We start from the raw sequence: 26,379 nt of genomic DNA on the forward strand, positions 1-26,379 counted from the left end.
CCTGAGTTGGATGCCCCCCGCCATGGGCAGCCACCCCACCACGACCCCCCCCAATTTTTTTTGCACCAGGTCATTTCTAAATCATCATCATATTATAGAAAATGCCCCAACTCACAAATCTGAACACAGCAATGGTGAAACACACAGATTCTTTGATAGAGACTGGTGAGATAAAAGGTACAAAAGGCTGAGAATCAATGAATTGCAGTACCTGAAAGGGATTAACCCAGTTCAGGGAGTTACATTATTAGTCGCAATTGCTATATGGAACCTTCACGTTCAAAGGCAGTCTGTCTCTCGGGGAGGCGAGGGCGTGAAGATGGAAAAGCGGACTCAATTAGTAACCCCCTCTCGGCACACACAAATAATTAGTAACCCACTCTCAGGAACTGGTGAGAACCTGCTGGATCCCACCTCTGCCTTGATCCCAACCTGCTCCACCTGGGGGAGTCTGGCCGGTGGGCCCATGGGCCTGCCCAGCTCTACCAGACCATTTGTTTCTGGGTAAACTGTCGCACGAACACCTGCACATGCACAAACACACACACATATGAATTCATCCCCGCTCACAATGTGTGTTCTGCCTTTTGACAGTAAACTGCATCTCGAGAGTCCTGTCCTTCAACAAAAGCACTTCTGACTTACCTATATCATAGCCTGGTATGGTACAGAACAGGCCAAACGTATGGATTAACCAACAATGGTTGCTTTGTAGTTGGCTAAGGAAAGTGCATGATCCAATCTGTGGGTATAAAAAGTTGGAGGGGAGAACACTTCAGCCCTTTTCAGTAATTATTTTTCAGACACTCTATCACGAAACCAAGCCTGGGAGAGCCATGCCTGTTTTACAAACCCTGGGTTCTTTTTTTCCAGATACTCTGAAACCTGCTGAGTTCTTAGTGATTTTATTGAAAATAAAAACAGAAAACAATGTTCAATACAGATACTTTCGGCAGGTTTGTTGCAGCCCCCTGAGCCCAGAGATGCACACATGAGCTCACCCTGGATTAGAATTCCCCTAGCCCAGTGGTGGCAAGCCTATGGCACGGGTGCCAGAGGTGGCACTCAGAGCCCTCCCTGTGGGCACAGGTGCACAGAGTTTGTGTCATGGGGTGAATTGTCCCCCCCCCCCACATCTAGGCTAGCCTGGGCCACTGGACTTGACATGCGTGCACCTCAGCGAGTAGGGAGGACTCAGCTGGCGGGCCTGGTGCCTGTACTCCAGGTGGCTGCTGCCTCGAGGGGCGGGGGGGGGTGCGCAAGGTGGTAGAGATGCTAGACAGGCGCAGAGAGGTGCATGTGGACTTGCTGGAGGCTACAGCAGGCTGGCCCCTACTTGAGGGGGTTATTCAGGTTAAGCTGCCGCGTTGGCACTTTGCGATAAATAAGTGGGTTTGGGGCTGCAGTTTGGGCACTCGGTCTCGAAAAGGTTCGCCATCACTGCCCTAGCCTTTGTTTTTTTAGTTCCCCTTGGAGTTCTATAGCCCGGGGGCTCTTTCTTACAACCATCCCAGACATTGGAAACCATGGAGAAGGTGCCCAGTGTTGCTTTCAAGCCATGCCCACCTGTAGCAAGTCAATCACACACATTTGATGATACAAACAGAATTTTCACAATATCGGGCAATTTGTGCCTGTCATGCCCAAGGTAAATCTCTGCTGGGTCAGAGGAAATGTACAAGAGGCCTTCACCAAGAAATCACGACAGTGTCAATTTCCCCCTGAAACCTACATGGGTTAAGACGGCTGCAAGAACTTCTTCACATCAAGAACTATACTGTGTATTAAGTTGTATTCTTCTAAAATTATAAGCTGGGAGGGAGGGAAATGTAGCTAGCTCCAAGGTAGAGCACCTGTAATACATGCAATTGGTCCAAGGTTCAATCCTTGGCATATCCAGTTCAAAACAGCTCAGGTATCTGGCTGGAAAAGACTTCAGTTATCTGCTACAATGCAAAGCAGAGAATGTAGGGCTATGGACTGACAGGTCCCTGCCTGGTGGAACGCTCTCCCTCCAGCTGTCCAGGCCCTGCGGGACCTTGGTGAGTTCCGCAGGGCCTGTAAGACTGAGCTGTTCCACCGGGCTTTTGGTGAGGCTGGCTGTGGATTGGCTGCCCCCTCATGAGGCCCTGCCATATATTGTCATCCCCAGCAGTGCCCCATATTGATTCCATCTTGGGCGCTGCCAGCCCCTCCCGGACTTAAGACCGGGTGCCACCAACATGAGGTTTTAGACTGTTGTTATCTGATTTGTTATGCTGCACGTTGAATTTTAAATGTTTTTAGATGTGTTTTTAAGTATTTATTGGACATTACATTGCATTGTGAACTGCCTAGAGCCCTTCGGGGATGAGGCGGTATATGAAATCAAATGAATGAATGAATGAATGAATGAATGAATGAATGAATGAATGAATGAATGAATGAATGAATGAATGAATGAATGAATGAATGAATGAATGAATGAATGAATGAATGAATGAATGAATGAATACTGGGTTTCCCCAATCTTGCTTAACCTGCAGACATTTTTTGAGAACACTGAATGGGTGCTACCGTAAAATGGCTCCATGATGGTTGGAGCCAATCACAAAATATTGGGGAAGGTGCAGGAACCCTCCCCCCATTTTTCTTAACTATTTCTTTCACTCTGCCACAAGGTGTGGTCATTTGTTGCAGAAACACCTGCTGTTTAGGGGAAATATCTTTCATCATCGGCTCAGGCTTACTGTACTGTACCAAGATCACGGCATATTCCAAAGTTTACGATTATGGTCAAGAGTCATTTTTATCCAACCCTTGTAAACTTGACAAAAAGGTGAGTCCAATACATACAGCTAAGAGGTTCTTTGTTGCTATAACCAAAGCCGTGTAGGCAATCAGATAATCCCACAGTCGGAGTATATGTTTGACTGGTTTCAGCAGAAGGTTTCTTCCAAAGAGCATGAAGTAGAAACATGATCCAAGGTAGCCCACACAGAAGATGTTGACTCGTGCCGTCCCCGTCATAAAAATCAAGCACAGGACAAACCAGAAGAGGTATTTGAACACAATCACCTTCAGTAAATCCAAGTAGGACCTACAAAGAAAGGAACAATGTAATAATCATTGGAAAAGCAAAAAAATATCTTTACATTCCACAAACGGTAATCTCCCTCAGACCTGCGAGTTCTGAAATGGAATGTTTCAGCAAGCCCTTCTATCATGGTGTGTTTCAAGAATCTCCCTCAAAACTACAACTCCACTCTGATTTATGGAGCAAATGCATTCCTGAGCTTCTTACCTGCAGCACATAAAGTTTGGTACTGGACTGTATTCACTGAGCCGAGCTGGGTCTAGGATTCGGCTGATCTGTACGTTATCCCCAGCGAGTATCCTCACAATGGGCTTGTTCTCATCTTCAAACACCTGCCATTGGCAGGAGGCAAAGAGAAGAAGCAGGAAGTCATCTGTCACGAGAGAGGAGACAAGGAAAGATAGTTTACTGAACCATTTGCTGCGTGATCATTCCAGTTTGGGAACTCGTGGGGGACTGCAGCCAGACGGGGATTGTCTCTCCCAGTGTGAATTTGTACACCAGCTCAGAATCTTGTAGGCAGTGGTGGGATCCAAAAATTTTAGTAACAGGTTCCCATGGTGGTGGGATTCAAACAGTGGCGTAGCGCCAATGGGGCTGAGCGGGGCACGATGGGGGCGTGGTCGGGCATTCTGGGGGCGGGCCTTCCTAAGCGGGGCTGTGGCAAGGATGCAGCCGCTGCACCGGTCCTTGGGCGGGAAACGAATGCACACAGGCACAGGCTGCCACGCACGCCAGTGCACCTCCTGCCAGACTGCTTCAAGTTCTGCGCGCTACTGCTGAGAGGAGGGGCGTAACTAAGGCAAAAATCACGTGGCAAAATCACCAATTAGTAACCCCCTCTCGGCACACACAAATAATTAGTAACCTACTCTTGGGAACCTGTGAGAACCTGCTGGATCCCACCTCTGCTTGTAGGGTTCCTTCTTACTATCCCCTCTCTCAAGTCTATTAGACCTGTATTAGAAAAGTAAGAAGCACCTACTTACGTTAAGCAGATGTCACACAACAAAGACTATACTTACTCAGAAGAAAAGTAGCATCAGGTCTCTTGGTAAAATCAGGCAGGTATAGCCATTTAATCAGATTTGACTGCAGAGGCCACTGAGAAATTCTCCATGGATAATCTGTCAGCAAAGAGATTGCTTGTATTACATGAAGCAACCACTTTCCAAGGGTTCACAATGACATTCTAACCAGAATTGCACCCATCTGACTTCAATAGATTTAGAGGGATGTAAATCTGTTGAGGATTGCTCTGTCCCAGGGCATTTTTCCCGTTGATTCGGGCCCCATACTGCTTTGGTTTACCCCCTGATTTCCACATACATCTTTATGCCATTAGTTTTCAGTTCAGGTTTTTTTCTCTTTCTTTTAAGAAACTTATTTTGTATCACCTTTTTCTTTCTGTAGAATGTTTCAGTTGCTTTTCTTGTCCTTTGCATTCTTGCCCAACTCCATCCCACTTTGATGATTGGACTGTCATGGTCCAATCATCTTTCAAGACAAATTATTTCTTTTTCTTTCTTGTTTTAAAAACAGAAATAAAATTTTGACATATTGTTGACTTTAGCAGGCTTAGCAGCTTCTCTCAGTTCCCAAATTTCATTTTTAAAAAAGTAAATCTCTTTCCCCTTTCTTCATGGAGATATTTAGCAAAAAAAAAAGCATCTTTCTGCAAGGGAAGGAACTAGAGACTTGTAGGGATGAGCCCTGCTAACCCAGCAGAGCCTCAGAAAGAGCGCAGGAATGCCTGTGCCATCTGTGCCCTTCTGGGTGCACACGCTCACCTGTCCCCAGGCCCCCGTGAGTCATAGGTCATGAGATGCCTGACTCACCGTCACAAGACATCCCAGACAAAGGGACAAAGGGGGACATACCCCCAGGTATGGATTAGGCCCAGACAGGAACGTTTCCTCTCTCACGTAGGCAACCCCATGAGTCATGTACTGTACAGTATTCTCCTGCTCTCCCGCCTCCGTCCCGCCTCTTGTGAAACTCTAATAAAAGGTGCCAGGGACCAGATCACAGCAGAGTTGCCAGATCCACGGATCACGCTTCCTGCCTCTGGCTCTCTCCACCAGATGATATCGCTGTGTCTCGCCTCTTCCTTGCGACCCTCGCGGGCCGACTTCAAGACTGACTTAAAAAAATGAAAGCTGGGAATTCAGAGAATCTGCTAAGCCTGTTGTTATAATACTGCAGCAATACATTAATATTTTATTGCCATTTTGAAAACGGGGTATGCTATGGTGTCACTAATGATGCCACTGATGAATACAGCCCCCTCCCTTGAAAATCCTGATTATTGAAGGCACATGTGGAAGAAAATAAACTGCCTCCACAACGGTGAAAATGCACAGGGAGGGCAGTTGTGCAGAAAATGTCTGCGGATTGACTGCCAATAAAATCAGGAATAAGTCACATGTGAAGAAATCTCACAGACTGGAGATAATTAAATGAAACTGTCCAAGGGGGCTCAGTCCACTGGACAGCACAGCCAGTCCTTTGCTCAGCGAAACAACTATTATTGACTGTGACCACACTAGCCACACCATTATTCAGAATGCATAGTATTATGTTTACCTTGGCAGAAAGCAGGTGGGATACCAATGCAAAGCAGATACTGAAAGGCCAAGATGCTGGCAAGGAAGCAGCAATATTTGGACCAGACTTCAGCTATTGCTTTCCTCCGGCGGCGGTTCAACAGGTAAATAAGCCAACCTGCGTGGATCAGGGAATACAAGTCCATGCGCCGCCCAATCACATTAATGGCAGCCACAAAGCATGTCTGGAAGAGGAGAAGATGTCACTGAGCTACCTTGAAGTTGCTTCCCCCTCCGTTGTTTTAGCTGCGTCACCCAAATTCTGGCTGCATCCACAGGGCAAGTTTTCTGTGTTTAGTATTCATTACTGCTGCAGCAGAACATACGTTTTTCTGTGCACTTTCTTCTGTGAGCCACCATTTTACTGGCATTTTTCCCCACTGCACCATTAGATAGTTTTTTGAGGGCTTTCCCCCAGTGGTGTGATTCAAATAATTTAACAACTGGTTGTTTACAAGCACTTTTAGTCATTCTAGTTACTATAGTGCTCATTTTATCAATGCTTTTAAAGGTTTTAGTTGTTTTATTTTATATGTGATTATTTGTTGTACACCGCTCAGAGCCCTTTGGGGATGGGGCAGTATAGAAGCCCAAAGAATGAATGAATGAATGAATGAATGAATGAATGAATGAATGAATGAATGAATGAATGAATGAATGAATGAATGAATATTAACAACCGGTTCTGCCGAACTGGTGTGAACCGGCTGAATCCCACCACTGCTTTCCCCCCTAATTGTATTGCTATATCGTGTTATACCATGCAATAGCAATTACAGATTTTCTTAAAATGCCCTCCAGTGGCATGACGAGGAAAATGGCGGTCATGAAGGGCTAATGGAAGGCAGGGCGGGCGGGACCTTTTGAAAAGTCTAATCTTCCCATTGAAATGGTGGAACAACACACTTGGATAATGCTTTTCGCCAAAAGAGTGTAGCAAACAGGTTTTGGGAAGAATGTACTAAGCATCAAAAAAGGACAATGGGAGCACCCCCCTCCCCAAAAAAGGTCGACAGTTTAGATAGCAAAGCAAACAAAGACCTTCATGTGGAAACGGTCTCCATTGCCATATACAAGATCACTCCCCTTTTATATTATATTAATGACTCATTTTTTTCTTATACTTATTCTATCTATGGCTCATTCCGCACATGCAAAATAATGCACTTTCAAACTGCTTTCAGTGCTCTTTGAAACTGTGCGGAATAGCAAAATTCACTTGCAAACAGTTGTGAAAGTGGTTTGAAAACGCATTATTTTGCGTGTGCGGAAGGGGCCTATGTCTCACACTTACAGAGATTTCCCCGTTATCTCATATTCAGGTTTCTGATAAAGGCCTCAATCTTGAGTGATGCTTCTCATACTCTAAGAACCTGGGTTTCTTTTCAAAACAGAATGCTGCTAACATTCTGCAGTGTTGCTTATGAGTAGGTGGGAGACCAATGCAAAACGTCCAATTATTCCACCTATGATAATTGATCCTATTTATTGTACTGAGAGTTTTAGTCATCATCTATTCTTTCAGGGTAGTTGTAGACTGTTGTTTTAAATGTTTTATTTTGTTGTATTTTGTATGTAGGAAACTTCCCTAAAACTGTAAGAGGAAGGGTGGCCTATAAATGAGATGATAATAGCAATAACAATAACAATGATGATAATAATAAAGGATTCAACACATGACCATCACCAGTTTGTTTATGAGTATAGAAGCTCCCGTTGTGCATTTTTGTAACTGTATTATCACATCTACAACATGCTCTACAACCGTGGTGGCGAACCTTTGGCACTCCAGATGTTATGAACTACAATTCCCATCAGCCCCTGCCAGCATGGCTAATTGGCCGTGGTGGCAAGGGCTGATGGGAATTGTAGTCCATAACATCTGGAGTGCCAAAGGGTCGCCACCACTGCTCTACAATCTCTTGAGCTAAGGTGTGCTGTATCTGCATATATTTCATCATATATTTATTTTATTTATTTATTTATTTATTTATTTATTTATTTATTTATTAAACTTTTATACCGCCCCATCCTCTAGGGTGGGGCATCTAGTACTTTTGTATTTTGTTTTGTTTATCTTCAAAGTGGCTTGTCTTTATCTTTTATCTCACTCTCAGAACATTAACTGGGCCCCATATTAATTCACCCTGCACAGATCCCATCTTCATTCAACTTCAGCCCTACCCACAGCAATGTCTGGGGAAGAGCTGAAAACCTAATTGCATTTCCTCTGTCTTAAAAACACCTTCTTGTGGTTTATCCAGTCCTTTTTGCCCAGTCTCTGGTGGCTAAGCAGACTTCCTTTTTTGAAATCCGTTTGGCTATTTGAAATTCCTCGGCATATCATTCTCATTTAACAGCACCTCCTCTAGGCTACATCTATGATTGAAGCTAATTCTGCATCTGGTTTGTTCTTTTATCTGTCCTGTCCTATTCAGTTCTGAGAAATTTGACTCAAGGTTTCGTTCTGGGTCTCCACTATCAGGCCGACTATTTCCCTCAAACCAGATCCTTTTAAAAGGTGTTTTTTTTTTAACCAAAGAAGCATGCTACTCTCTTGTTAACATTTTCTCACCTCTAGTCCAAATTTGTAAAAAGTGTAATTGATAAAGTATTTGATACAGCTGAGAAGTCCGTCATCCAAATTCTGCCGTGTGATACTATCAAACATGCGCCCTGTGGCTGGCGGGATCAGCTGGTTCTCGGTGCGGTAGAAAAGCTGGTGGCGGTATACTGTTGCTTCGAGTGCCAAGAGCACCAGGATAGTGAGGTGAGCCTACAAAATGCAGAAATAAAGGCCCAGTGCTTTCTAAATCCATGGCAACCATGTTCCCTCCACCATCATTGATAGCCTGGTCCTTCTGATGACTTCCCTCCTTCCCTTCTCCTCATAGCTTTTTCAACCAATCTCTTTTCCCTGCTTCCTTCCTTCCCTCCCACCTATCCCTCATCTGACACATTCCCTTCTTTCCTCTTCACAGCTTTTCCAATTTCCCTGCTTCCTTTCTTCTCTCCAGCCCCAATCTCCCCTTCCCTTTGCGCTATTTTCCCTTCTTCACTCCCTCAACTCTGGCTTTGCTTCTTCCTCCATCTTCCTTCTTCTATCTCCTATCTCCCCAGTACTCCTTTCCCACTCAAATTACCTCAAATTTCAGCAGCCATTCTGGATAGCCTAGGCCCATGGTGGCGAACCTTTGGCACTCCAGATTTATGGACTACAATTCCCATCAGCCCCTGCCACCATGGCCAATTGTAGTCCGTAACATCTGGAGTGCCAAAGGTTCGCCACCATGGGCCTAGGCCATAGGTGTCAAACTTGTGCCCCTCCAGATGTTATGGACCACAGTTCCCATCATCCCCTGCCAGCATCATGGTGGCAGGGGATGATGGGAACTGTAGTCAATAACATCTGGAGGGCCGCGAGTTTGACTCCTGTGGCCTAGGCAATCACAGACATGACCACTGTTGCCAAGATCTCATGAGGAGATCTTGCATGATCTCGGCATGTTAAAACTTTATTTTATCACCTCGTTAATTTATTTAAAACCTAGTTTTTTTTCCTGTGATCCTTAGGTTTTTCTAGACTTGAAGAAACATTTCTCCTTTCTATACCTGGCCCTATTATGTGAGTTTTTTGATCTGCACTCTGGGGCCATGTTCAACATTAGATATATAGATTGACGCTTTTTGCTGTTTGACAATTTCCTTGATATTTTGATTGATCGAGTTTTCAGGAACTGATTTTGATTGAGTTGCATTGATTACTGGAGATTTTCAAGCTGCTTCAATCAGCTAAGAGTGCAAGATATCCAATTTTGTGAAATATAATGATTAAGCGTACCCACAAGCATTTTGCAGCGTCTGAAATATCTAATCCCATGCTTAGTTTCTTGAACTTTGATAAGATTCTTACCTTTAGGCAAGGAAGAACATTGTCATGGCATTTCATTAACCCTCCAAACCAGTACGCGGGGTCCACTGGCGCAACGTACAGCAAGGATTTATTTAACACTTCATTCATGTTGACATAATGATAAGTGATGTTTGGTTCCAGACCCTGTAGAGACAAGTAAGAACATAAGAACATAAGAACTAGCCTGCTGGATCAGACCAGAGTCCATCTAGTCCAGCACTCTGCTACTCGCAGTGGCCCACCAGGTGCCTTTAGGAGTTCACATGCAGGATGTGAAAGCAATGGCCTTCTGCTGCTGCTGCTCCTGAGCACCTGGTCTTTTGGTTTTTTTGTAGAAACCATACTCTATTTGCTGGCACTCTTACCCTGATGATTCCCCCTTCCCTATGGTTCATTAGGCCATATGAGTCTAACTTAAGTTGTGCTGGTATTATAGTACAAACAACTGGTTTTATTCTAGGCAGTTGCCTTCCAATGGCCTTCTGGGAAACTTGTGTCCCTCAACGGGTTACAATATGTCCATCAATGATACCATCAGTCATGAGGACACTTGACACTTCTATTGTCCTTCTTCTACTGTGTGCAGGCAGAAAAGGTCACCAAGAGTGCTCGGAGGTCATGATTTTCCTCATCTTTCCCCCCATTGTTGGAACAGCATCCAGGAGTGCGAAAGCAATTTTAAGAGAAAAAAGCTAAAGTTCAAGCAGTCTCTTAAATTTGCAGCCCCATAATACTTTTGGGGTCCTTTTTCTAACATCAAGGGAGGTACAAAATTGTGTTTCATGCCCAATTTGAGAACCAGTTCACATAGGGCAGGGGTCGGGAACCCGCGGCTTGCGAGCCACATGCGGCTCTTCCGCCGCTGTTCTGCGGCTCCATGAGCTGAGCCGCCAGGCCCATCTTCACCCGCTCTGCAAGCAGCAGGGCGGGCACATCCCTCGCCTGCGGCCAGCCAGGCCACGCAGCAGGCTTTGCCTCCTGCCCGCCCACTGGTTGCGAGGTGGGCGCTCTTCCGGCGGCCGGCCAGGCCGAGCCGCCAGGCCATCTTTGCCTGCCCTGCAGGCGCGGGCGGGGGTGTGTGTGTGAGCGGGCGGGCGGGGGGGCGTGAGCGAGCAAGTGGGCAGGGGAGCCGGGGGGCGTGCGAGTGGGTGGGGGGGTGAGCGGGGGAGGGTGAGCCAAATGGCTCTTTGAGGGGAAAAGGTTCCCGACCCCTGACATAGGGTAACAGGCCCCACATGAACCGAATACGTAGCTCAGAACATACCCTAAGCTCCTCTGCCAACATCCAGAGCACTTCTCCCCAATACATATGGGCACTATGGCACTCGTGAATATGTTTTCTGGCATCCACATGGTTCTTCCCGCAAACAAAGAACCAGCCTTGGCTTTCCTTTGCTTCACTGGGGCAACAGGTGATTTAGAAAAGCTGGGGAGGCACTGTTACCGTGGGCAAAGTATCCTCCTGAGCAGTATAGACTGTGTCTAAATCATGAATAACTGGAATTAAGGGGCAGACCATATCAAACCCTTCCTTTGCCTTCATAAAGGGCTCCCCCCATTCATTTATGAGATTCGGACAGTCCAAATCCGAATTTTTACCGAATCTCCACGGATTCGGACGGATTCGGAAGAGCAGGGGCCGAATCTGAGCTGTCCGAATCCTAACAGATCCGAATCCATGGGATTCGGATTACCAGCCGAATTGCGTTTTTATTTTTTGGTGTTTTTTTTCACATTTCGGCCTGCAGGGGAGACATTTTTAAACATATCAGCACCAAATTTTCAGGGTATCATCAGGAGACTGTCCTGATGATACCCTCAAAGTTTGGTGCATTTTGGTTTAGGGGGGCCAAAGTTATGGACCCCCAAAAGTGGTGTCCCTATCCCCCATTCTTTCCAATGGGAACTAAGGAGATGAGGGCTACCCTTTTGAGGGTCCATAACTTTGGCCCCCTGAACCAAACTGCACCAAACTTGGAGGGTATCATCCAGGACAGTCTCCTCGATGACTCTACTGAAAATCATTACACCGATACATCTACAAATTCACCCCTGCAGGCACCCCGGCCAGAAATTTGCACAAGATTCTTTGTTCTGTACAGTGGCTTAGCTGCAAATTTGCTTTTCGTCAATAGGGAATTTCTCGAGGGGGGGCTGTAGGAGTGCACATTTTTTCATGGTAAACCCACAAAAGAAACTTTCAGGGTATCCTTCAGGAGAGTCTCTGGATGACACCATCCAGGTTTGAGGGAACTTCTTACTTCAGGGGAAGTGGGAGATGGGCCCTACCCTTTTTGGGTCCCATAGAATTAAACCCCTGAAGCCCAAAATTCCCAAACCTGGATGGGTTGTTCCATCCAGAGACTCTCCCTGAAGATACCCTGAAAGTTTTGTGACCATAATTCTTCAGAAATGTGCACCTCACAGCCCTCTACCAGAAATTCCCCATTGACAGCAATACAGCTAAGTCACTCTGTCAGAATCAGAAAGCAATCTACTGGGCAAATTTCTGGGGGGTGCCTGCAGGGGACGCATTTTGAGATGTATCGGCACCAAATTAACAGGGTATCATGGAATTTGACTGTCCTGATGTTGCCCACCAAGTTTGGTGCAGTTTGGTTTCAGGTATATGGACCACTCAAAGGGGGGTGCAACTATCCCCCATTGTTTCCAATGGGAGCTGATAGGGGATGGGGGGGGCTACACTTTTGAGAGTCCATAACTTTGGCTCCCCTGAACCAAACTGCACCAAACTTTGGGGGTATCATCAGGACAGTCTCCTGATGTTACCCTGAAAGTTTGGTATTCACTAGCTTTAAAAATGCTGGTTTGCGTGTTTCACCGCTCACTCACTCCAGCAGAGCTTCATGTGCGGGAAAGCCCGGTTGAAACATGAAAACCGGAATTTTTTTAAAGCTAGTGGCACCAAATTTCAGGGAATTATCATCAGGAGATCTGTCCTGATGACACCCCAAGTTTAGTGCAGTTTGGTTCCAGGGGGGCCAAAGTTATGGACCCTCAAGGGGCCTCTATCCCCCATTGTTTCCAATAATGACAGCTAAAGGAGATGGTGGCTACCATTTTGAGGGTCCATAACCTTTGGCCCCTAAACCAAACTGCACCAAAGCATGGGGGTGTCATCAGGACAGTCTCCCTGATGATACCCTGATATTTTGAGTGCTGATATGTCCTAAAAAATGCATGCCCCTGCAGAGGCACTTGCCCCAAAAAATTCTGCCCAAGGTTCTTTTTTTTCTGCAGTGACTTTCTGCATTGCTGTCAATGTGGAGATTTCTGGTGGAGGAGGCTGTGGGGTGCACATTTATCAAGGTACAGTCTACAAAATGTGGGTCAGCCAGACTATCTTCAGGGAGAGTCTTTGGATGACACCATCCCAGGTTTGGAGGAACTTTGCTTATGGGGGGCAGTGGGAGATGGACCCTACCCATAACATTGAACCCCTTGAGTAGGCTAACGGTCACCAAACCTGGATGTAGTGTCATGAAGAGACTCTCCTGAAGACACTTCCCTATGAAAGTTTTTCGTGGGTTTTACCATGAGAAATGTGCACTCCACAGCCCCTCCCACAGAAATTTCCTATTGGCCAACTGCAATGGAGCCAGCCAGCCACTACAGAGCACAGAATCTGGGGAAATTTGTTTGCCCAGGTGACTGTGAGGGGTGCACAGTTTTAGAGCTACTGTCACCAAAATTTCGGGGTATCCGATAAAATGTACTGTCCCTATGATACTCCCCAAGTTTGGTGAAGATTTGAGTTCAGGGGTCCAACGTTATGGACCTTCAAAAGTGTAGCCCCCATCTCCTGTTAGCTTCCATTGGAAACAATGGGGGATGGGGCACCCCTTTTGAGGGTCAATAACTTTGCCCCCCCTGAACCAAACTGCATCAAACTTGGGGAGAATCATCAGGACAGTCTCCAGATGATATCCTGAAATTTTGGTGCCGCTAGCTTTAAAATTGCGTCCCCTGCAGGCCAAAACGTGTAAAAACACCCAAAATTAAAAAAAAATAATACAAAAGCGGACCCGAATTTTTCGGATTTACCCGAATTTTCGGGTATATCCGAATTGGCTATGATTCGGATTCGGGCATACAAATCATTTTATGCCCCAAAATACCCAAATCCGAATTTTACCGAATTTTTTTAGTATTGACCAACCCTATTTATGACATAACCATACTGGTTTATCTCGTAACCACCCCAAGGGTCTTGATCCGCGCACGAACTCCACTTATCTGGATAGTAAAGAACAGGGATCCGAGTTCGAGCTACTTCTCTGGCAGCCATATCAGCTTCTTTACATCTACAGGGCCCACCCATGTCAAAATAGCTGCTTTTGTCGTAACAGGATGCTTGGCTTGGAACCTCCTGGCATGTTGCAGAATCTTTCAACATAGGGATGCCAGCCTACAGGTGGGGCCTGGGGATCCCCCAGAATTACAGCTGATCTCCAGGCTACAGAGATCAGTCCCTCTGGAGAAGATGAATACTCTGTGGCCTCACCAAGTTCCATCCCCAAATCTCCAGGAGTTTCTTAACCTGCAGCAGGCAACTCTTCCTCCTATCCCCTGCTGGTGACCAAGGGAGACCTGGCAACCTATTACAGTGATGGCGAACCTATGGCACGGGTGCCAGAGGTGGCACTCAGAGCCTTCTCTGTGGGCACGCGCGCACAGAGTTTGTCATGTGGGGGTCGGAAAATCACACACACACACACACACACACACACACATCTAGTCTGGCCTGGGCCACTGAGCATGACGTGCACACACCACGGTAAGCAAGGACTTGGCTGGCGGGCCTGGAGCCTGTGCTCCAGGTGGCTGCTGCCCGAGCGGGGGTCGCAGAGGAGACAGAGATGCTAGAGAGGCACAGTGTGCACAGGACTTGCTGGAGGCTAGAGCAGGCTGGCCCCTGCTCGAGCGGGTGGGGCAGAGCCAACCGTTTTTTCTAAACTAAAACCTCAGCATTCAGGTTAAATTGCCGGGTTGGCACTTTGCAATAAATAAGTGGGGTTTGGGTTGCAATTTGGGCACTCGGTCTCAAAAAGGTTCGCCATCACTGACCTATTATAACATTTTGCCATTGGACCTGGCCCCTTTGGCAACCATTTTATGATCGGTTCCACCATGGATGCCATTTTGTCATGGTGCGCACTAACTGTTGTCAAAATTCCAGAAGAAACCAGAGGTTCATCAATGTTGGGGGTCAACAACCACCACCTTTATTTGGCATTTAAAAATAGGTTCTAGAACGTTGCCAGACATTTTTGAGATACAAATCAAGAGTACATTCAAAGCGCAGACAGGAAGACTGTATATAGCAGTATACATTACTTAGAGAGTTCTGTCACTTGTAAAAGAAATGTTGCTACTTTTTCCAAGAGCATGACATCTGTGTTGTTTAACAGAAGCTCCACAACAGAACTGTCTCTTTCAGATTTGTCTAGGGCCAGCCTGGGAGAGAAATTTCTAATGCCCACATATCTCGGACAGTCAAGAATAATGTGAGCAAGAGTCTCCACTTGGTTTTTACAGTGTGGACAGACCCGATCCTGGAGAGGGATGGATAAGTAACGACCCTTTGTAATGGCCGATGGGAAGGTATTGGATCTGGCCTTTGTGATAATCCATCTCTGTTGGGGTTCAGTTAATAATTCAAGATATTTGGCTATGTGCCCCTGTTCCGGTATTATCCCGACAGAGAGGGGTGAGCATGATTTATTTGCTTGCCATGTTGGGGGTCCTGATCTAGGGGTTTCATAGGAGAAGTATAGGGGTCCCTCAGCAGGCATCGATGTGAGAAGGGTTAAGGCAGAAAGCTTGAAAGTCACCATTCATCACCAAGCAGGTATTAAGGAGAAAGCAGGAGGATCACAGCATCCATGAATGTGGCACTTTCCACATGAAAGAATATATTTCATGGTGCCTCATGACGTGTGTTGCCTCCTCTTTTGTTTTTTCTTTTTTGCAGGTTTTGACACCATTCAAACAATCAATGCAAAAAGCTCCCACACAAACATGCTCTAAGAGACAGAAATGAAGCTCAGGATATGTTCAAAAGGTCTTTGTCTTAAGGATACAAGGAAGCTCACCTGGGCACAGTTTGAAGAATATTTCGGGGGCTTGACATACTTCAGCTGGTATAGCATTTTACAGACCACCATCACGCAAGACCAAATTGCGCAGCTCTTAGATGCAAGTGGGCGGAGCTTGGTATGCGGAAGTGCAAATACCCAGAGGACAAAGAAAGGGTAGTTCATCAAGGACACCTGTGAACAAACATCAAAAACGCTACGCAGGAATGGACGGCAAACAAAAAAAAACCCCGCCATGCCTCTGTGCGAAGGCCCTCAGCCTGGCCAATTTGCATGCTGTCCATGGGGCAGCCAGCCATGCGAACACCCCAGGGCAGCTGCGTTTCCCTTTACACCAGCTGCAGTCCACTGTTTTCGACCCATGCAGAATCCGTCTGTCTGTGTTTATTGCATTGAATCAAGTGCTTGTGAACCTCTTATCCCTACAATAAAGATTGTCAAATTTACTTTATAATCCTCTTTGTGGATTTTCTTCCAAGAACTGATCTTCGTATACATTGGTATTAAAGATTCCCTGCCCAGCCTCTTGCAATATTAATAAGCAGTCTGCTCTGAGCTAATTTTCCCCACATTATTGAGAGACTGTGTCTCCATCCTGGGAAACATCTATGTCACACACATACTTCTGGCCATAAGGATGGACTCTTTGCTAGTGCATTAAACAAAAGGAGATGAACTGCAGGAAATAAATAATGACTCTCAAAATAATGACTCTCAAATTATTTGCTGACCTCATGAACAGTGATCCAGATGATCCAACCAGACATAATCTTAAGAATGTGCAGCTCCAGAAATCGCCATGCAAATGCTTGCATTGCACAAATAGCTTTTGTGAACTTCAGGAGATGTGATTCCAAACTGTTTACCACTTCTATCCATTTACTTATCTTCTCCACTAAGAAACAGAGCATTTTTAAGTGCAAATTGTGATGACGAATTTTGACAATTGTTGCCAGAAGGTGGCACTTTAGAGTAGGATGAAGGCTCAACATAGACAACAGAAATAAAGCTGATCACTTCATAACAAACCCGCTGCTTCTCACTTGCTTTGAAAACACCTTATTGGGTCCCCATAAGTGAACTACCAATTGACAGCATTTTCATTCATACATAAATATGTCAGGCTTTTGAGTGTGGCAAATTGCAGCAACTTCTAGGCCCAAAGGGAAGAACCTCAGGTTGTTCATTCTGGGCCTTTCCCCACTTACCTTAAGCCCCGCGCTACTCTCCTCAAGTAGCGCGGGGTCCCCCGGCACTCCCCACGACAGGGGTGGCGATAACGCAGTCACCCCGACGCTGCCGCTCTCGCACCCCCTCAGCGTGCGGCATCCCTGGCACTCTTGTAAACGGCGCCTTTTGATGATGCCCGGGCGCGCGGCATAGGGGGGATCGTGGAGAGTGGGGAAACGCCCTCTGATACAGACAGGATGGTTTGGGGCATTAAAATAGCCCAGGAGTGAACTGCCTTATGGAAAGGCCTGTCAGAGGAGGTCAGGAAATCTCCTACTCTCCTGGCTTTCCACAAACTGTGTAAAACTGAATTATTCAAGAGGACTTTTCGGCACAGGCGATAGGGCTGCACTACACTAAATGATCTACAATGTTACATAGGTAAATTATCAGGGAAATAGGATCCTACTAGGTAATTTCTGCATCATTTAACATGTCATGTGAATACCTATGCTTTGTTTCACTTCTGGTCTTAGCCTTCTGATTGGTTCTACAACCCCAATCCTATTGTATTGCTGAATGCCCCACCCTGTTGATTATATTGACTGACTCTGTGTAATCTGCCCAGAGTTCAAGTGAGAAAGGTGGACTATAAACAACATAACTTTAAGCTTGGGTTCTCACTAAATGAATAGCTCACCCATTAGGATCCTATTTTATCCTGTTAAATTTTAGGATCCTGTTAAATTTTAAGGTGCTTCCATAACTGATAAAAACCCTGCATTGGAAATTAAAAATCCCCAATAATCATTATTGGGTACATTTTACAATTCAATTATTGCTCCAAAAAGCTGTGGGAGTCATGCGTGGTTCCAGTGGTGGGATTCAAACTGTAGCGTAGCGCCAATGGGGCTGGGTGGGGCACAACGGGGGCGTGGCCAGCCATTCCTGGGCGGGCCTTTCCTGGGCGGGGCTGTGGCAAGGACGCAGCCGCTGCGCCGGTCCTTGGGTGGGAAACGAATGCACACAGGCGCAGGCTGCCACGCACGCCGGTGCACCTCCTGCTAGGCTGCTTCAAGTTCTGCGCGCTACTGCTGAGAGGAGGTCGTAACTAAGGCAAAAATCAGATGGCAAAACCACCAATTAGTAACCCGCTCTCGGCACACACAAATAATTAGTAACCTACTCTTGGGAACCTGTGAGAACCTGCTGGATCCCACCTCTGCGTGGTTCCCTCCTCTGCCACTTTGTTCCTAAAACAATCCTGTGAGTTCAGTTAGGCTGAGAGAAAGTCACTGACCCAAGGTCATCCGGTGAGTTTCATACATCTCGGAATTTATCTCTGCTTGGAAAATATATGCTGTCTATATTAGCCTAAATTAAAACTCTATTGTGAATCAATTGTGCGTTCTTACCCAGCTTCTCATTCTGACTCTTTTGTATGGTTTCATCCACTGCTATATACTCAGAACAGTCCGATCTACTTTGAATATCATCCTGTAGCTTTTCAGCAGCAAGCCTGTTGAAAACACAGGAAAATGCAACTGTGAATCTTTCTCTACTCTACTAATTTATGTATAGAATTTACCTATCAGGACTGTCTGGCATTATACTCCTTTGAAGTTCCTCCCCTCCTCAAATCCCCCTTTTTCCTCAGGTCCCACCCCCCAAAATCTCCAGGTATTTTCCAAACCAGAGCTGGTAACTCTAATCTGGAGCAATACGATACAATCTTCTGGATGTTTATCTTATTTGCCCAGTGTGACATGTGGGTGCATGAATCTGTTCTAAGCTGGTTTGGAGTAATGTGCTTAAAATACATTTCTCTGCATATCACAGGACTAAAAGACTGGTCTCCTGCTTCATTTTGTGCTCCTAGCTCAAATCTATCCTACATTTATCCACACATAAATGCATATATATTTCATTCTTTTTCATGCTCACCTCTTTTGCAGTCTCAGTATATTATTCCTGAGGCTAAAAAATGCAAAAGATAAAACAAAAAGGTATAATAATTGTCATTTCAACTCAGAAACTGAATTTGTGAACAGAAATTCTGGAATAAAATGTAATAGAATCTTCCGGACTGGAATCTCTTGGATATAAAATTGCTCTGTACAAATATTATGCTTTCCAGGGTCCTCCGTTGTCTACAATTATATATTGCATTCTCAATAACTTGTTTACAAAGCAGTTTGCAACATTCATTAAAACATGTACAAAACAGAACAGGATCCGAAGCATAAAAATCAATAACCTTTGATTTAGGTATAATGTTGAACTACTGTTTTATCAGCTGTCCCCTGCATTAAAAACAAACAAACAAACAAACCAGAACCCCTTCAAATCTCCACCTGACAAACATTTTGGCTGCTTCCACACAAATGTTTTTCTCTTCTTTGGTGTCTAAAAGGATAGGTTTTTTAAAACTGTTGTTATCATTATATGCATTTACAAAAATTATAGTCATGAATATAATTAAATCCGATACAAATCTCCAAAAATACATTAACCGCAACTATATCTATATGGATGGAGGTCCAACCACCTTTCCAAATACAGTTATCCCTTCCACATCGTGGCTTTCCCCATTGCAGATGGCATAAGAAATTAAATGGGAATTTGGGGGGAATGTATTGTCGAAGGCTTTCACGGCCAGAATCACTGGGGTGCTGTGTGGTTTCTGGGCTGTATGGCCGTGTTCTAGCAGCAAGTGCTGCTAGAACACGGCCATACAGCCCGGAAACCACACAGCACCCCAATTTGGGGGGAGTTTTTCAGAACCCGCTGATGACACGCGAAGGTCAGCAGACAACACGGAAAATGTTTTTAAAATCAGAAATGCATAAAATATATGTGTAGCATTGTATAATATCAACATATTTTATCTCATAATATCATACATATGCACAATTTATTTTTTTAAGTTAAAAAAACTAAAGGGAAAAAATTCAAACTTATTCTCTGGTACAAAGGAAGGATTTTCAGATTGTGGGGGGTGGAAGGGGACCAAAAGCATAGCTCCAAGGGGCCGGGGTGCGCGCGACGCACCGGGCGGGCGCCCCTGTGGGGGTGTGGCGAGGGTGTTCCGGGTTAGGGCGAGGGTGTGGCAGGGGCGGGGGCGTTCCAGGGCGGGGCAGGGGAAGAGGAAGCACCAGTGCACCGGGTGCTTTCCCCCTCTGGAGGGGGCTGTTGCGCCCTTAACCCCAATGATCTGGAAGGGGCAACTGTATGTTTTCTTCTGTTATGCCAAACTATTGACATATGAACAATTTTTAAGGAAAAGATTCAGAAAAGATTCAGGTGATAAAGCCAACTCACATACTAGCCAGCAGAGTCACTCGAGTCTTGGGCTTCTTGTCACTGTGGAGAAACAACCACATCTCAGTGTTTATTTCTTTTTAGTACAGTACCCCAACACTACACCAGCTGAGAGTATTTCCCTGTGATGATATAGTCAATAGATGGCTGCCCAGGACCATAGCTGGCACACAGGGACATACAGAAGGTTCTTCCCAGAAGTGACCTAAAGTTACGCCCCTCCCATGTTCCTGTCCCCGAACCTCCAGGTACGTCCTATGGCAGGAGACCTCCCACCAGCAGCTGTCTTTGCTTCCCACTGCTCCAAAAGATATCAGGAGAAAAACACTCTGTGTCATCTACATTGCAACATCACTCTGGAGCAGTGTTTCCCAACCTTTTTGAGGTCAGGGTATCCTTGACCTCACTCTTCATATCTCACGGTACCCCTGCCGCCACCCTCCACCTTCCCCTCCCATTGCCCCTGCTTGCCACACACCCCACCTTCCCCTCCCAGGGTGAAGGGAAGCACTGGGGGTGGGGGTGGCTGCTGACCTTGTGGCAGGCCCTGCCCCATGGGCCAGCTCCATGTCCTTGGTGGCGCCGGCGGGAGACACCACAAAAATGAGGGGGGGGGGCGGTAGTGTTGCCGCGGTACCCCTGGGACATGCTCACGGCACCCCAAGGTACCAGGGAACCCTGGTTGAGAATGGCTGCTCTGGAGGAAACACACAAATGATGTAGGGTAGCTCTACGAAACTGTTCCTAGCAATTCCTAGGGCTAAGCCTCCATCATTCACTGGTTTTTCTCCTGAAGTGATGTAGCAGCACACATACAATCACAGGTCCCCCTTAGGCCCCCAAGCCTTAATTTCCTGCCAGTTGCCACACAAGACTTGGCAACCCTAGGGATGTCTGGCAGTGTGTTGTGCCTTTTATCTGGGCTCATTTGAACCTCTTTAGCTTCTGTAACTTTTTGGAGAGGTAGTAACTGAAGAGAGTGGTGTTGGATGTTGTTGTTAGCTGAGTTCTGAGACAATAGATCTAGTTATGATTAAGACCTGTTGATCTTCATTTTTTTGCACTAACATATATCAGCAGAACATGTTCAAACAAATAAATACTGAAAATCTCCATGCACACAAGAAATGCAGAAGAGTTTCAAAGGGAGAATCTAACATTAAAGTGCTACATTGAAATTCATCGAGATATTCACCACTATTTCTTGTCCAGACGTGGATAAAGACTTTGGTTTCCTCATTCACTGTAGGTGCAAATAATTCAGCATGACCTGTGCTTTGCAGATGTTAATTAGTTTTGCTTATGTCTCATTCAGCCTCTTTCTTGATTAGATCTCATTTTATTTATTTACAATATTTATATCCTGCCTTTTCTCCTTGATGGGTGTTTTCCTACTCTGGTCATCTGTCTACAGTTGGGGGCTCTGTAGACCCACTTTGAATAGTCTGAATTTTTGTCTACCGGCCACTTTTCCCAACTAGCCTCTCTTTGTAACATCTCCTCACCCCCACCTTTCTGTTTTTCATAATTTAAAATACAAATATGTCCCCTATGAATGTATACTCCCTTGCATCCGATGAAGTAAGCCCTGAGTCATAAAAGTTTATGCAGAGAAATTTTGTTAACCCTTTATGGTGCCAGTGATGTTTAATTTTTCAAAGAAACGCATGTATCTCTCATACTGCAAAGAACAAGCTAATTACACCACACATTGTACCTGCCAGGTGTCGAAACAGGGTTAACGACAATATTAGCCAGATCTGTGATCTTCAGAAAATCTTGATGGAAGTAATGCAACTGAAGGATGCAAGCGAGCAGAAATGCAGCAGGAAGGAGAATCCTTGCGAAGAGCTCTATGGTGCTGAACTGCTCAAGACCCAAATCTTTTAACCTGCCCAATACAAAAGGGAGAAATTGGGTGCAGACAGTCTGGTAAAGAACAAAGTTAACTCCTATTATGTGTTCTCAAGCATAAGTAATCACCACAGGCATCCTTTGGTAATCCAAATGAGCCAGCCAGCAAACTATCTCCTGCATTTCCCCAGGATACAAAAATCAACAGCTTATGTATGTTCTGAATGTGAGGTGCTTCAGCCTCATGGCTGTTTATTGCAGAGAGAACTAGGAATTTCTCTAAAATTCCCTCAAATGTACCTAGGCATCCACAAAATCCCCATTCCACAAGTAAATAATACTAGATATAGAAAGGGAGAAGGGCAAGGTACAGAGGGTGGGGGGAAAGTGGGATAATGGACCAAATGTGGAGGGGTAAGCAGGTTTAGGAGGAAGAGAATGGGATCCCCTATGAATCTCACTGAGCCCTACTTGTACGCTTGAATGTTAACAACACAGTCTGTATTTGCTACTGTGAAGAATTTAGTGTAAAAGAAGAAGAGTTTGGATTTATATCCCCCCCTTTCTCTCCTGTAAGGAGACTCAAAGGGGCTTACAGACTCCTTTCCCTTCCCCCCTCACAACAAACACCCTGTGAGGTAAGTGGGGCTGAGAGAGATCAGAAGAACTGTGACTAGCTGAAGTTGGCATATGTGGGAGTGCACAGGCTAATCTGAATTCCCCAGATAAGCCTCCACAGCTCAAGCGGCAGAGCGGGGGAATCAAACCTGTTTCCTCCAGATTAGAATGCACCAGCTCTTAACCACTACGCCACTGCTGTTCCTGTAATGATTACTTGGACTCTCTCTGTGTGTGTGTGTGTGTGTGTGTGTGTGTGTGTGTGTGTGTGTGTGTGTGTGTGTGTGTGTGTGTGTGTGTGTGTGTGTGTGTGTGTGTGTGTGTGTGTGTGTGTGTGAGAGAGAGAGAGAGAGAGAGAGAGAGAGAGGGATGGATGGATGGATGGATGGATGGATGGATGGATGGATGGATGGATGGATGGATGGATGGATGGATGGATGGATGGATGGATGGATGGATGGATGGATGGATGGATGGATGGATGGATGGATGGATGGATGGATGGATGGATGGATGGAGAATACTTTTAGTCTTACTGAAAGCCCTTACCTCTCCTCTGGGATTTTCAAGGTCTTTAAGAAAAACTCAGAAATCATTTCAAACTGGTAGGCATAAATAGCAATGAGGACCATCATTGAGTAGGAGACGACGGTGAGCCAAAATCCCTTCAGGATCAGCCGCCATTTCTCATAATGAACCTGAAACCAAAGGATGCAGTTTCACGCCTCGGTATATAAGCTGACAAATATTTTATATGTGTTTGTGCAAAATGAGAGTGCCCTGACCTGAATGGTTTGCTTACCTGATACAAAGCCACCCAAAGAAGGAAAAGCACAATGTAGAGAATTTTGTACAGGGCTACTTTGCCATTGAAGCTGACGATAAAAAACATGACTGAGCAGAAGTAAATCCAGTATTTTACAAGCATCTCCATTACCATGGAACCGAGGAAATCCAAAAGCCGGTTGCCCTGTTTGTCCGTTTCTGCAAAAGGAGTTTAAATCAACTAGAAATACCACCAGGGCACTCTAAATTACTATTTCAATCTATAAGCGATGAAGGCAAGACTACCTTTACAAAACCATCCACATCAGTCTTAGCTGTCTGTCATCTTTGTCATTTGAATTACTTATGAAACTCTCCTGGGATCGTTCATCGATACCCACTTCTTTGGATGTAATAACAGTTGATGGGAATTATTGTTATGCACATGATGGCATGGATACAGGCCACGCAATGTACTCTGCCGAAGAGCATTTGTAAATGTGGTTTTCCCACTGGCAGTTGGAAGAGATACTGTTCACACTTGCATTTCATCCTGCTAAATGGAGCAATTCAGGGCCAAGCCAGATATGATCCTAGGAGAAGAGTGAATGGAGCTCCCAGTTCTTTTCAGTTATAAGGCATACAGAGGCCAGCTTCTGATCAAAACCTTCCCCTTGCTAAGGTTGCCAACTGCAGGTGGGAAAATCCTGGAGATTTTAGGGGTGAAGCCTAGCGAAGGCAGGTTTTGGCAATGGGGGAGACTTCAGCAGGCTATAATGCTACACAGCCCACCCTCCAAAGCAGCCATTTATCCAGGGAAACTGATCTCCGTCATTTGGAGGTCAGATGGAATTCTGGGAGCTCTCCAGGCCTCACCTGGATGTTGGCAACTCTGCCACTTCTGTACATCGAAAGCCACATGGAGCTGCTATATGTGCCCTTTCAGAAAATAAAGTGATACAGGCAGAGGTGGGATCCAGCAGGTTCTCACAGGTTCCCGAGAGTAGGTTACTAATTATTTGTGTGTGCCAAGAGGGGGTTACTAATTGGTGATTTTGCCACATGATTTTTGCCTTAGTTACGCCCCTCCTCTCAGCAGTAGTGCGCAGAACTTGAAGCAGTCTAGCAGGAGGTGCACCGGTGTGCATGGCAGCCTGCGCCTGCGTGCATTCGTTTCCCACCCAAAAACCAGCGCAGAGGCTGCGTCCTTGCCACAGCCCCGCCCAGGAATGCCCCACCCCCTGAATGCCCGGCCAAGCCCCCATCGTGCCCCGCCCAGCCCCATTGGCGCTACACCACAGTTTGAATCCCACCACCATGGGAACCTGTTACTAAAATTTTTGGATGCCACCACTGGATACAGGTAATGATTTGAGTAGAAGTTGCCTGGCGATGTTTCAACATGCCAAAATGGAAAGGAACCCTTCACACAAACACACCATGAAATTTTGCTTTTGGGCAATTGATCGTCAAATCTAAAAAAAACCTAGAAGGAATTTGGATTTGTACCCTGATTTTCCGAACCCTAAGGAGTCTCAAAGCAATTGACAAACCCCTTCCCTTTCTCTCTCAACAACAGGCACCTTGTGAGGTAGGTGGGGCTGAGAGAGTTCTGAGAGAACTGTGACAAGCCCAAGGTCACCCAGCAGGCTTCATGTGGAGAAGTGGGGAATCAAACCCGGTCCTCCAGATTGGAGTCCACCGCTCTTAACCACTACATCAAGCTCTCTGTTTGTGAAAGGAGCTCCTGAGATTTGTTCCTCAGACTTCACTGAATACACAACACAGAAATTCTTTCTTCTGTCCTCTACCCCAGTTATCTGTTGAGTGGATGAAGTCAAGGGAAACCTGGAAGTGCTACTTTGCTTACAAAGCTTTGGATCATTCTGCCCAGGTTTAATTTTACAATACTTACAGAAAGCTTGTATGGATTTTTTACAGAAAGTTTGTATGGAGAGCCAGCGTGGTTAAGAGCAGGTGGATTCTAATCTGGAGAACTGGTTTGATTCCCCACTCCTCCACCTGACTAGCAGAGGCTTATCTGGTGAACCAGCTGTGTTTCCGCACTCCTGCATTCCTGCTGGGTGACCTTGGGCTAGTCACAGTTCTTTGGAACTCTCTCAGCCCCACCCACCTCACAGGGTGTTTGTTGTGAGGGGGGAGGGTAAGGAGTTTGTAAGCCCCTTTGAGTCTCCTTACAGGAGAGAAAGGTGGTATGTAAATCCAAACTCTTCTTCATCATCATCCAATAATGTCTGCTAATTTTTTTAAAAAATACATTAAGGTAAACTTTATGTGCCCTGACCAAGATGACGAATCTCATCTGATCTTGGAAGCTAAACAGGCTTGGTCCTGGTTAGTAGTTGGATCACTGACTACCAAGGAAGTCCAGGGTTGCTACAAAGAGGCAGGCAATGAAACAATCTCTGTTTGACTCTTGCCTTGAAAATCCTCCTTAAAGGGTGGCCATAAACTGACTGGGGCTTGACAGTCACTTTATGAGGTATTAAATTTTCTTACCAGGTTCATCTACTGTCACAGCCTGAAGGGTATCTTCTTCCTGTTGCTTCTCCTTTTGCCTTTGCACCATGTGCTGCTTTAGCAAAAGCCAAAAAGTAAACAGGTACAAAATCTGCAATAAAATCACATAAATGTTTTGAAGAGGCAAAGACATCATTCGGGTTTACAAGCAACTCCGCTCTTTTCGGAGTTCAAGGGTGAAGAATGTCTATGAAAAGAGCTGGCACAAAAAGAAAGCACAAATTGTAGCCAATCAGTGCTATCCTAACTCTTTTCCACATGCATAGCTTACAACAGATTTTCCCAATGATCACACATTGTGTCTTGGAAACATCTTCTGTGAAACAATTCTGTATACCTCCTGCTCTCCCCCCCAGCTCCACCCCAGCATTTAGGGGTATTTTTCCCTCATCTGTC

The 26,379-nt window shown here is 45.6% G+C and overlaps 1 protein-coding gene across 1 annotated transcript in view; it reads right to left on the reverse strand.

Annotated features, from left to right (window-relative positions):
- The window catches only part of LOC125433403 (piezo-type mechanosensitive ion channel component 2-like), an 86,350-nt gene that overhangs the window by 43,250 nt on the left and 16,721 nt on the right, over positions 1 to 26,379 (reverse strand). Inside the window, exons 11-22 of the mRNA XM_048497906.1 lie at positions 25,963 to 26,074; positions 23,480 to 23,661; positions 23,227 to 23,375; positions 21,923 to 22,096; positions 15,712 to 15,910; positions 9,596 to 9,739; positions 8,258 to 8,458; positions 5,663 to 5,867; positions 4,102 to 4,203; positions 3,284 to 3,449; positions 2,836 to 3,079; positions 635 to 742 (exon numbers count right to left, since the gene is read on the reverse strand). Of these exons, the coding sequence (XP_048353863.1) occupies positions 635 to 742; positions 2,836 to 3,079; positions 3,284 to 3,449; positions 4,102 to 4,203; positions 5,663 to 5,867; positions 8,258 to 8,458; positions 9,596 to 9,739; positions 15,712 to 15,910; positions 21,923 to 22,096; positions 23,227 to 23,375; positions 23,480 to 23,661; positions 25,963 to 26,074 (1,986 nt within the window). The remainder of the gene's footprint in view (positions 1 to 634; positions 743 to 2,835; positions 3,080 to 3,283; positions 3,450 to 4,101; positions 4,204 to 5,662; positions 5,868 to 8,257; positions 8,459 to 9,595; positions 9,740 to 15,711; positions 15,911 to 21,922; positions 22,097 to 23,226; positions 23,376 to 23,479; positions 23,662 to 25,962; positions 26,075 to 26,379) is intronic.

The sequence above is a fragment of the Sphaerodactylus townsendi genome, linkage group LG05, assembly GCF_021028975.2.
Source record: "Sphaerodactylus townsendi isolate TG3544 linkage group LG05, MPM_Stown_v2.3, whole genome shotgun sequence".
NCBI classification, from domain to species: Eukaryota; Metazoa; Chordata; class Lepidosauria; order Squamata; family Sphaerodactylidae; genus Sphaerodactylus; species Sphaerodactylus townsendi.